This window comes from Rutidosis leptorrhynchoides, chromosome 5 (genome assembly GCF_046630445.1).
Source record: "Rutidosis leptorrhynchoides isolate AG116_Rl617_1_P2 chromosome 5, CSIRO_AGI_Rlap_v1, whole genome shotgun sequence".
Classification (NCBI taxonomy): Eukaryota; Viridiplantae; Streptophyta; class Magnoliopsida; order Asterales; family Asteraceae; genus Rutidosis; species Rutidosis leptorrhynchoides.
Genome location: NC_092337.1, coordinates 121,157,721 through 121,169,771, shown reverse-complemented (window position 1 = coordinate 121,169,771; position 12,051 = coordinate 121,157,721). Strand labels below are relative to the sequence as shown.

The 12,051-nt window shown below is 34.2% G+C and overlaps 2 protein-coding genes across 2 annotated transcripts; one reads left to right on the top strand and one right to left on the bottom strand.

The window, feature by feature from the left end:
- Positions 1-270: 270 nt before the first annotated feature.
- On the top strand, positions 271-6,192 carry LOC139846817 (nicotinate phosphoribosyltransferase 2-like). The gene is made up of 14 exons (XM_071836352.1): positions 271-659; positions 1,224-1,371; positions 1,494-1,613; positions 1,709-1,843; positions 1,951-2,012; positions 2,131-2,206; positions 2,388-2,489; positions 3,104-3,220; positions 3,539-3,597; positions 3,985-4,294; positions 4,363-4,461; positions 4,841-4,949; positions 5,050-5,162; positions 5,793-6,192. The coding sequence occupies exons 1-14, from the start codon at positions 481-483 to the stop codon at positions 5,868-5,870; spliced, it is 1,707 nt and encodes a 568-aa protein (XP_071692453.1). The 5' UTR covers positions 271-480; the 3' UTR covers positions 5,871-6,192.
- Positions 6,193-7,884: 1,692 nt separating this feature from the next.
- Positions 7,885-9,806, bottom strand: LOC139848984 (uncharacterized). Its single transcript, XM_071838663.1, has 2 exons — positions 9,753-9,806; positions 7,885-9,639 (listed from the first exon to the last, which is right to left on the bottom strand). Exons 1-2 carry the CDS (start codon positions 9,804-9,806, stop codon positions 7,885-7,887), a joined length of 1,809 nt encoding a protein of 602 aa, XP_071694764.1.
- Positions 9,807-12,051: the final 2,245 nt, after the last annotated feature.

The window sequence follows — 12,051 nt, the reverse complement described above, 5'->3', positions numbered from 1 at the left end:
TTCGAACGTTTTTCCGCCAAAATAATAGCATTTATTACAAACTTTTTTTTTCTTAAATATTCATATTTCATTGATCTTAATGTTTGAAAAAAAAAAAGTTAAAAAAAAAAGTTACTTCTCTTCACTTCCCCAAAAAAAAAAAAAAAATACCAAAAAGTGTTTCCTACTATATTTATATTTATATTTATATTTATACTTTGTCATTTTTTACCGCATAAAATAAATATTGATTGACTGGATGTGAGAGGAATAGAATTAGAATCACAATACTGAACCCCACTTGGACGACGTCGTCACCACCATCTGCCGTCAACCGTTCTTTCCGTCCATTTCTCCCCCCTCCTTTTTTCCCCGATTCCATCCAACCCCACCACCACCATCTTTTCAATCTCAATTCTGCAACACACACACACAACACACACACACACACAAACACTATCTAAAATCTGTATCCCCTTTACTTGATTTACCAAAAATCAAATGGACTTGAAATCAAAAGTTAACGGCGACGTTAACGATGAAGTGAAACAAAATCATCATCGTCATCCTACAATCCCTGGTCCCACCAATACAATGGTAACGCCGCTCTTAACTGATCTCTATCAGTTCACCATGGCCTATGCTTACTGGAAAGCTGGAAAACATAACGAACGTGCTGTGTTAGTATCTTCACTTGTTCTCTTCATTCATTTTTTATTTTTTTATTATTTTATTATTTTATTATTTATAAACTAATTGCCACTTCCTGTATAATATTACTACTTTGTCTAGCACATATGATATTATGATAGGAATAAACATTAATAATTAATAAATAGATAATTATAAGTACTTTTTAAAGTGTGTATCCTTGGTGGGTTTATTAAAACAGATTGTTAAACAATTGTCTAAGAAGATCCCATAAAGTCATTAGTATCATTTATTGATTTAGAGGTACCCAAAAGACCGGTAATTTTAGATTACATAAAGTCGAACGGGTTTGTGTTTTCGCTCGAACATGTGTGATACGTGCAAATAACGAGAGTTGTTGAAATAAATAATCTACTGATGCCAAAAGATCGCCAGCTGATTTGTTGGGCATTGTTGATTTATACTACTTTCAGTTACTAATCTAAGTAAAAGCTAATGCTTGAATCGATGATTAATTCTTTTAGTTAGTTATATCGTATTGTATGATAGTATTGAATATCTAACTTGTTTATAAGCTTTTTGATTTATTTCAGGTTTGATCTGTATTTTCGGCGTAATCCATTTGGTGGTGAGTACACAGTTTTTGCAGGTCTTGAAGAGTGCATAAGGTTCATTGCAAACTTTAAGCTTTCAAAGGAAGAAATTGCTTTTGTTCGAGAAAGTTTGTCTCCTTCGTGTGAGGTAGGCAAATTCAACCCGTTTACTTATCTGTCGATTTGGGTTTTCTGAAATCCCAAATGGGTCAAAATAACAGGTTAACCTAAAAGGGTGGGCTAATTATAATAACCCTGTGTTATGATTAGGATGGCTTCTTTGAATATCTTGAAGAGCTCGATTGTTCCGATGTTGAAGTATACGCTATTCCCGAGGGTTCTGTCGTATTTCCGAAAGTACCCTTGATGCGGGTTGAGGGCCCGGTTGCTGTAAGTTGTAATAACTGTGTCATTCTAATATTCTAATATATATTTATTAAAACATCTTTATATGAAAGCCTTTGAGTGTATTTTGTTGCTGACAGGTTGTTCAATTATTAGAAACACCGTATGTGAATCTTATAAATTATGCATCTTTAGTCACTACAAATGCTGCAAGGCACCGTTTTGTTGCTGGAAAATCCAAGCTTCTTCTTGAGTTTGGGCTACGTAGGGCCCAGGTTATAACATTTCCGATTTTTAATATCGACAATGGTCCTAATAGATTAACTTGATTGTTATCTATTTATAATTTGAAGTCATTTTTTTTTTATATATAAATAAATAGGGCCCAGATGGCGGTATAAGTGCGTCAAGGTATTGCTATATGGGAGGATTTGATGCAACAAGGTATTGAATAAATGATGATTCAACGTATCTTGCACAAAAAATGGATTTTATATTCTCATTTTTGTGCATAATAGTAACATAATCAATATTATCGTTTTATTTTGGCATGTGTTGACAGCAATTGTGCAGCTGGAAAAATGTTTGGAATACCGCTCCGAGGAACACATTCTCATGCTTTTGTTAGCTCGTTCTTGGTTCGTCTAATATATAGTCATTTTGTTCAATTTAACGGAAGCTCTTTTTAATATGTTGATATATTATTATTTGTTCGGCTGTTTAAAAGCTTTTTTGATTTAATTATTGATCATATTTTTGCTACACTATCTTGAAACATGAATCTCTTCTTTTTTTTTTTTTTTAATAAAATTTTTGCAGGGACCGGATGAGGTTGTAAAGAAATCACTCAAAAGTCGCGATGGCTCTCGACTTTGTGAGGATTTTTTGAGTGCTGTGCAGACGTGGTTAAGCAAACTAAAGGTTTATTTCTACTAATAGGGTTCAATAACAAATCTTATAAATAGCTAACTATAGATGATACAAATGATTTAAAAGTATAGGCATGTTGACATTGTCGTTTTGCTGCTTACCCTCGAAGTGAAATTTTCTTTTAACTCGATGTTTCTGAGTTTTAAGCATTTATTATGTCTGACCAATGCTTAGGGTGTGTTTGTTTACCTCTTAATTGAATGGTTCAATGCTGAATAGCATTCAACGCGTTTGTTTTGGACCTCTGAATTAAGGTGCTGAATTATTCAACATCATTCATAGCTGAAATCCTCTCATAACCATTAAGCACCTAAATTTTATGTAATATTCTCTTTAAATTATATTAAGAAACTTATTAAACAACTATTTTGTCATTTTTATTCATGTAAAAGGTTATTAAGGTAGTTTTACATCATTCAAATTATTCGTTCAAAATGATTATCAAATAGGTTATTGTCATTCAGCAATAACTTCATTAAGAACTTTTGTATCATTTAGATTATGAACAACTCAGCACTAAATCATTTAGTTTTATCAAACGCAACCTTAGATATATATATATGTATAATAATTTAGTTATATTTATATTTTGTCTATTGTTTCAGAGGCTAAGTATAATGAAGGGTGTTTTTGGCGATACTAATCAGAGTGAGCTAGCTGCTTTCGTTTCATACGCCCTCGCATTTCCCGACAACTTTCTAGCTCTTGTAGACACATATGATGTAAGTTCAAATTTTCTTTGTGCTATTTGTATACGCACTCACGTTTTTTATTTACCTGTATAGTATCGTGTTTTAACTTAGTGAACTCACCCATAAGAATATGTACATTTTACCGAATCAAGTTCTTAACCTTCATTTTAGGCATGTCTCTCATATTGTAATAATGTGTTACAATAATGTTTGTATTACTTTTACCCCGAGAAGCTGCGATCCATGAACAGTAGTTATGGTGTAATTTCATTCTGGCCCGTAGTTTTGTGCGTGAAATTGAATTGACATATTTAATCAGCTAGAAGGTTGGTGTGTTAATTCTTTCAGGTGATGAGGAGTGGTATTCCAAACTTTTGTGCTGTTGCTCTGGCATTAAATGATCTGGGGTAAGTCCATAACTTTTATACTGTTGACCAAGTTTGACTTTGACCCATTTTGACCGAGTTTTGATCGAATTTCCGAGTAATCCCGAGTTTTGGCAGAGTTTGACTGAGTTTTGACCGATTTGACCAAGTTTGACCGAGTACTCGCCGAGTTGCAAAAACCGAGCACTCGTTGAGAAATTATGAGTTCTGCAACCCATATGTCATGTGGTGGTACTTTTAAATATCTGCCCATTAGTCATATATATATATATATATATATATATATATATATATATATATATATATATATATATATATATAAGATATCGTGTTTTACGAGAGCACTTTTGAAATTTTTGCTAGCTTGTATTGTTTACTGAAGTAAATATGTGCTTCTGTTTTTTGCAGGTACAAAGCAAGGGGAATCAGATTAGACTCTGGTGATCTTGCTTATCTATCATGTGAAACGAGGAAGTTTTTTCAAACCGTCGAAAAGGAATTCGAAGTTCCCGGTTTTGGAAAAACTGGTATCACTGCTAGCAACGACCTTAATGAAGAAACTTTAGACGCGTTAAACAAACAGGGTCATGAGGTTGATGCGTTTGGAATCGGGACGTATTTGGTGACTTGTTACGCTCAAGCTGCTCTCGGTTGTGTTTTCAAGCTTGTCGAGATTAATAACCAGCCCCGTATTAAGCTTTCTGAAGACGTCTCGAAGGTTTGGAATTGTTAACTGTCGATGTTGCGTTTTGAACCTTTATTAACGATTGTGTATTGTTGTTGTAGGTTACAATTCCGTGTAAAAAACGATCTTTTAGATTGTACGGTAAGGAAGGTTATCCTCTTCTAGACATAATGTCGGGGGAAAACGAACCAGCTCCTAAGGTAATTGGTATTCTTGCTCATAATCTTTTGTAGTGTTGCAAAATTCTGAATTACTCACCGAGTACTCGGTTTTTGCACTTCTGGGAGTAACATGTACTCGGTCAAGCTAGGTCAAACTTAGTCAAACTCGGTTAGACTTGACCAAAACTCAGGATTACTTAGAAAATTGCTCAAAAATCGGGATTACTAGGAAAATCTGTCAAAATTGGTCAGAACTGGAAGTCAAACTTGGTCAAAATCCGAGTACTGCCCGAGTACTCCTTAACAAGTCCGAACCGAGTACTCCCCGAGTAGCGATTTCTGCAACATTGCCTTGCTACAAAAAAGTGTTCCTCATGAGTTCATATATTCAATATAAATAACAATTATTGGACTACAGGTAGGCGAGAGAATTTTATGTCGTCACCCATTTAATGAATCGAAGAGAGCGTATGTGGTGCCACAACGTGTTGAGGAGCTTTTGAAATGTTATTGGCCCGGGAAAACAGGTGAGGAGCTCTTTATCTTTTAACATTTTGACTTCACTAAATATTTACCTAGTTCACTCGATTTACATTCCTTGACGAACATGTTTGTGCGTATATGAAGACAAAAAAAGAGAAGAATTGCCGACGCTTGAGGAGAATAGGGAACGTTGTGCTCAACATTTGGATCAAATGCGTCCTGATCACATGAGAAGACTCAACCCAACCCCCTATAAGGTAAGCTTCCCGCAGTCTCCCTAAGTGATATATAAAGTGACCAGTGTTGTAAACGGCAGCCATCTCGGCGAATAGTCGGTTTGGTGAGTAGCCCGTCACTTTTTGCTGAAAAACGTCTAATTAGTCGGTCAACACTAAAATGTAAGGTCAAATTCAGTCAAAGTCGGGTTGAGTCGGTCAAAGTCAAGGTTGGTCAAAGTTATGTCAAAATTTGCAATAGTTTTATACTCATATTTCGTGCCATGTACATATGTTTGAAATATTATATATATGCTAATTATAAATATTTCTATGTTTGTCAACGACCGACTTGACCCCAACTCGACCGACTTGTCGTTTCAAAGTCCCGACCAACTCTTCTCCCTCATGCGACTTTTCCAACCTTGAAACTTGAAAGTGAGCGGGTTGAATGAGGGGTCAAGAAAATATGAATATTTCAGTTGATAATTCTATTTTATTAGATAAAGTAATTTTGAAGATTGTAAATCGCCAACACTGGGCTGCTTTTTTTTTTTTTTGGAAAAGCTGAGCCCAACACTTTGGGCTACTACTTGAAACCTCATAAATTCAAGTTTTATGGTCGTTCGAAATAGAAAAGTTGTGAATGGCTTGTTCGATTTGTTTGAGCAGGTTAGTGTAACTGCAAAGTTGTACGATTTCATTCATTTCCTATGGCTCAATGAGGCACCTGTGGGGGAGTTACAGTAGGGTTCTGCAACTGTAAATGCTGCTTCGAGGTTCAAACTTACGGGTCACAACAACCACCTATGAAAAACTTACGGGTCATACCTGCTAATATGCGAGGTTACTAATCCTCATACAGTAATAAAGTACTAGTTTCTTCACCAGTATTGGGATGGAACTTAGATTTTGTTTTGTGTTTTCAACCTGCTTGTATTATAACTGCAACCAATGAAATGTATGTCTTCCAGTGTCACCACATAAGAATGTGCGCATTCATCACTTTTATTTTTTTATTTGTGTCACATGACTAATCTTTGAATGCAATGCCGAATTAAGATTTTTCATAGCGATCAGATTGATATTAGAGCTTAATAAATGTTGATAAAGTCGAAATTTTGCATGGAGAAGACTTGCGAAGGCATAACTTAACCTAATGTTTTTGAGTGAAATTAGTTCATTAGTTCATATTAGTACACCCCATAAGTAAAAAACATCTAAAGCTATGTAAACTATATGTTATGATCATACAATATGGAAAAATGATCATGCAAATTTTTTTAAGCATATAAATACATCATCTCTATCCCTCTTCATTAACATTATGTAAGCGCATATGAAATGATACTGTGTGGTCATTTTTTTAATCCTTTTCTGAGATAACGAATTGTATAAGATCCAAGAATCTTCGTCGGTCATCAGATGAAAGAAGTCTAAAACCGATACAGACAACAAATGATGAGGCTCGAAACTAGAGAACAAGGGTCAATACAACAACAGTACCCAATCTTGCACATGCGAGGTATGAGGGATGTGAGATGTAAACAATCCTTACTCCACCCTAGAATAGAGGAGAAGTCATTTCTCTAACCATGAGTCGGGAGGAAAAAAAATTCTCTGCCCACAAGAAGAGAAAATCATCCCTCTCTTTACTACAAGGTAGAGAGATTGCTTCCATGAGAACCTCCGGCAAAAAGAAAGAAAGAAAAAAAAGACGTCATGGAGATGGTAGAATCGAATTTCCATGTGTTTTAAAGTATGCCAGAAAATTCGATTTATACTCTAAGCGGCAATCAAGTCGCCACTAAATCGGCGTTTGCTGTTGCCTCAATTAATAGAGCCAAAAGTCATTGAAAGCAGAACTCAAAAGGCATGTCATGTGGAAGTTGTTGCGCAAGCAAAGAGCCAACCACCCGTAGCAAACCAAAACCACTTATGCACATTTACGGTAGACATCCTCGAAATCATACGACTAAATGAAAACCAACCAAGCTCATGGGCAAAGAAGATCATCCTTCGCCATAATGACCCCAAGATGCACGGAACGATGTGAGGCACCTAATCATACATACAAACCTACATACATACATACATACATACATATGTACGTACGTACGTACGTACATACATACATGCATGCATGCATGCATGCACAGGGGCGAAGCCAGGATTTCATATTAGGGGATGCTTACGCAGTATAAAAAAAATTCAACATAATCACTCTGTCAATAATAAACGTTCTCCGTACCTAATCAACTATCAATGATAACAAATCCATATAATAATAATGTATCATTACAAAAGAATGAAAACGACGACCATTTTTAGATAAAAGAACAAGTTTTTTTAAAAGAAATCATCAAAAAATAGATTAATATCTACCACATGTTGATCCGCTTTCTCATCGAGTAACCTACAAAATAGTTACAATAATTGTATAAGTTAAATATGTATAAACATACACTATAAAAATTGGTGGTTAATATTGTACCTTTGGCAATTGAAGTTGAACACGCCTACGTTTCTTGGTAGCGAAATCATCTATTATCTCATCTATTGAAAGGCTTTCAACAATATCCCTCTCAATATAAAGAATCAAGCAATTTCTAAGAAACTCGTCACCCATGCTGCAACGAAGCCTTGTTTTAACAATTTTCATTGATGAAAAAGCTCTTTCACTTGTAGCAGTTGAAACGGGAAGAGTTAATATAAGACGAATCAATCTATCAAGCAAAGGATACGATTCTGACTTCTCAGTTTCTCATAGGCCTCTACATAACTCAGCAGCAGTTTGAACCTTTTTTAACTCTGGATTCTTAAGCACATCTAGCTCATAATGTTGCAACTCAAGTTTTAAATGGATCATATCTTGCTCTGTAAAGTTTGAGGGATAGAACGTTTTTGCTAACTTACAGATGTCACTTTTATTGAAGGGTTTTTTTGGGTCTAAAGCAACACTGAGCTGAAGAAGTTCTGTCACTGACTTATTAAATCTAGAATTCAACTCTTGCAACTGACTATCAATAGCAGCAATGAACACATCAACTCGATAATGATGTTCGACAGTCACATTATCTTTTTTTGAACGAGATCGAATAATATCTTTGTAAGTTTGTGTCATTTCAGGAACTTGAATGCTATTAGATCCACAGAAAACAACAACTTTTTCCAAAAGTGACTGCCATCCTTGATCCCTTAGATTTTGAATCAACAATTTTGTTGTGGAAACCAAACTCAAAGCGTTAAGTATATCTTGAGATTTGCGTTGTAAAGATTGACAAAGCTTGTCGGTTGATTTCATTATCTTCTTCATTAAATGCATAACAATAACAAAATCAAATGATAATAATTCGGTAAGAGCAAATGAAGCATCACCTCTTTGAGAAGGAGTAGACCCGTTAATAGCAATTTCACGTAAGACTACAATCGCGGGACCATACAATTTCAACAAGCTACGTATGGATCGATAATGTGAACTCCATCTTGTATCTCCAGGTCTTTGCAAACTTTGAATTTGATTTGCTCCTTTGCCACTTTCAAGCTCTCCAATTTCAGCCAGATGTGCAATTTCACTAATCTGAGCATCTTGTAACTGATTGTGACGCTTAGAAGAAGAATCAATGACATTAATAATAAAGTTAAGATTCTTGAAAAATTTGTGCACCTCAACCACATCTTTTGATGCTGAAACTAAAGCTAGTTGCAACTGATGGGCAAAACAATGAATATAATAGGCATAAGGGCATTCCTTCAATATTAAAGCTTGTAACCCGTTCCATTCTCCACGCATGTTACTAGCTCCATCATATCCTTGACCTCGAATATCTTGAACATCAAGCTTATGAAAAGATAAAGAAGACAGGATTTCATTTTTCAAAGTTAAAGCACTTGTATCTTTTACATGAACCAAGTCTAAAAATCTTTCTTTAACGTACCCCTCTCGATCTACAAATCTCACAACAATTGCCATTTGCTCCTTTTTAGATTCATCTCGACACTCATCAACTATCAAACAAAATTTGGATTTTCCAATTTCATCTCGAATCGATTGTTGCACATTTCTAGCAAATATTTGCAAAATTTCCTTTTGCACATCCGGAGAAGTATATCTGGCATTTTGAGGAGCATTTTGCAGCACAACTTTTTCAACATCTTTATTATAAGAAGCAATTAACTTTAACAATTCAAGGAAGTTTCCTTGATTTTTTGAATCAGGTCGCTCATCATGACCTCTAAGAGCACAAGCTTGCATTGTGAGCCATTTAATCGTCTCAACAGAAGTTCTAACTCGAAGCCTACTATCTATGATCTCTTTAGTTGTCTGTTTCTCAATCACATGCTCTATATGACCTATTTGATTTTTTAAATCTTCATAACATTTCACAGAATAATTATGAGCTGAAGCTGAAGTTTTACCTACATGTTTGACGAAAGGACAATCTTGGCCACAATTTACTTTTCTCCAATTTTTGAACCCTTGCTTGATGAATGTTTCTGAACCAGCTCGTCCTATAGGCTTCTTAATAAAAAGGTAACATGGAAAACAATATGCAGCATCGGTTTTCTCAGAATATTCTAACCACCAAAATTTACGAAACCAAGCTTCTTGAAAGCTTCGATTACCACTACCTGAACCACTTGAACTTTGAGGATACTTTGACTTTCGTAGTTGATAAGGTCCATGTTTAATATATGCTCATCTGATCTCGTCATGTTGGTTAATTGGATAATCCATGAATGAAGGTCTTAAGCCAGGATCTCGAACTAATGAATCTAATTTTAACTCCCCTGAATTTGAAGCATCATTTTTTTCACTTTCAACTCTCGGGGGTTCATCCATAATATAATCATCACCAACATGTGCTTGTGAGTTTTTAGCGACCTCTTCCATAACATTATCTACATACATGCATACATACATACATACATACATACATACATACATACATACATACATACATACATACATACATACATACATACGTACATGAGCCTATATACATACCTACATACAACCGTACATAAACATACCTACATACATACATGAGACATACCTACGTACATGTAGTGACCCGAACTTTTCCATGTTTATATATATTAATTGAGATTGATATTTACATGATTAAATGTTTCCAACATGTTAAGCAATCAAACTTGTTAAGACTTGATTAATTAAATATGTTTCATATAGACAATTGACCACCCAAGTTGACCGGCGATTCACGAATGTTAAAACTTGTAAAAACGACATGACGATATATATATGGATATACATATGGTTAACATGAGATTATGATAAGTAAGTATCTCCATAAGTATATTAACAATGAGTTATATACATATAAACAAGACTACTAACTTAAGGATTTCGAAACGAGACATATATGTAACGATTATTGTTGTAACGACATTTAAATGTATATATATCATATTAAGATATATTAATATATCATAATATCATGATAATATAATAATTTAACATCTCATTAGATATAATAAACAATGGGTTAACAACATTAATTGAGATCGTTAACTTAAAGGTTTTAAAACAACACTTACATGTAATGACTAACGATGACTTAACGACTCAGTTAAAATGTATATACATGTAGTGTATTTAGATGTATTAAAATACTTTTGGAAGACTTCAAGACATATATCAAAACACTCATACTTAACGAAAATGGTTACAGTTACTTTTCCATTCTTTTCTTTCATCAAGAATTCTAGTCGTATTCTTATCCGTATTATACACAGCTTCAAAACGTACTTACTATGAGTATATACCAATATGAACTAGCATGGGATTCCACTCTTGATTATGTCATGTATGACTAATCAATTTTAACTTCTACCATGAGCTAGTCAACTAACTAGAACTCCTTTTAACCCCACTCACCACTCACCAATTACCACTCATCATTCAGTCCATTTCACTTCCAATTCTCTTTCTAATTCTCTCTCAACACACACACACACACACACACACACTATTATGAACGTATTTTTCCAGTAGTTAATCATCATCTTCATCAAAAATCACTTCAAGAATCAAGCTATAATCATCATAGGAAGAACACTTCAAGAACACTTCAAAAATCCCTTCAAGTTTACTAATTTACTTCCAAGCTTTCTAATCCATTCCAAGTAATCATCTAAGATCAATAAACCTTTGTTATATACAGTAGGTTATCTTTCTTATTCAAGGTAATATTCATATTCAAACTTTGATTCAATTTCTATAACTATAAACTATCTTAATTTGAGTAAAAATCTTACTTGAACTTGTTTTTGTGTCATGATCCTACTTCAAGAACTTTCAAGCCATCCAAGATCCTTTGAAGCTAGATCATTTCTTGTCACTTCCAGTAGGTTTACCTACTAAACTTTAGGTAGTAATGATGTTCATAATTTCATTCGATTCATATATATAAAACTATCTTATTCGAAGGTTTAAACTCGTAATCACTAGAACATAGTTTAGTTAATTCTAAACTTGTTCGCAAACAAAAGTTAATCCTTCTAACTTGACTTTTAAAATTAACTACACACGTGTTCTATATCTATATGATATGCTAACTTAATGATTTAAAACCTGGAAACACGAAAAACACCGTAAAATCAAATTTACGCCGTCGTAGTAACACCGCGGGCTGTTTTGGGTTAGTTAATTAAAAACTATGATAAACTTTGATTTAAAAGTTGTTATTCTGAGAAAATGATTTTTATTATGAACATGAAACTATATCCAAAAATTATGGTTAAACTCAAAGTGGAAGTATGTTTTCTAAAATGGTCATCTAGACGTCGTTCTTTCGACTGAAATGACTACCTTTACAAAAACGACTTGTAACTTATTTTTCCGACTATAAACCTATACTTTTCTGTTTAGATTCATAAAATAGAGTTCAATATGAAACCATAGCAA

Coding starts and splice junctions, on each gene's coding strand:
- LOC139846817 (XM_071836352.1), top strand. CDS start 481: ATGGACTTGAAATCAAAAGTTAACGGCGACGTTAACGATGAAGTGAAA. Junction 1,614..1,708: donor GGGTTGAGGGCCCGGTTGCT/GTAAGTTGTAAT, acceptor TGTTGCTGACAG/GTTGTTCAATTATTAGAAAC. Junction 4,950..5,049: donor TTATTGGCCCGGGAAAACAG/GTGAGGAGCTCT, acceptor GCGTATATGAAG/ACAAAAAAAGAGAAGAATTG.
- LOC139848984 (XM_071838663.1), bottom strand. CDS start 9,806: ATGGACCTTATCAACTACGAAAGTCAAAGTATCCTCAAAGTTCAAGTG. Junction 9,640..9,752: donor TCAAAGTTCAAGTGGTTCAG/GTAGTGGTAATC, acceptor TTTATTAAGAAG/CCTATAGGACGAGCTGGTTC.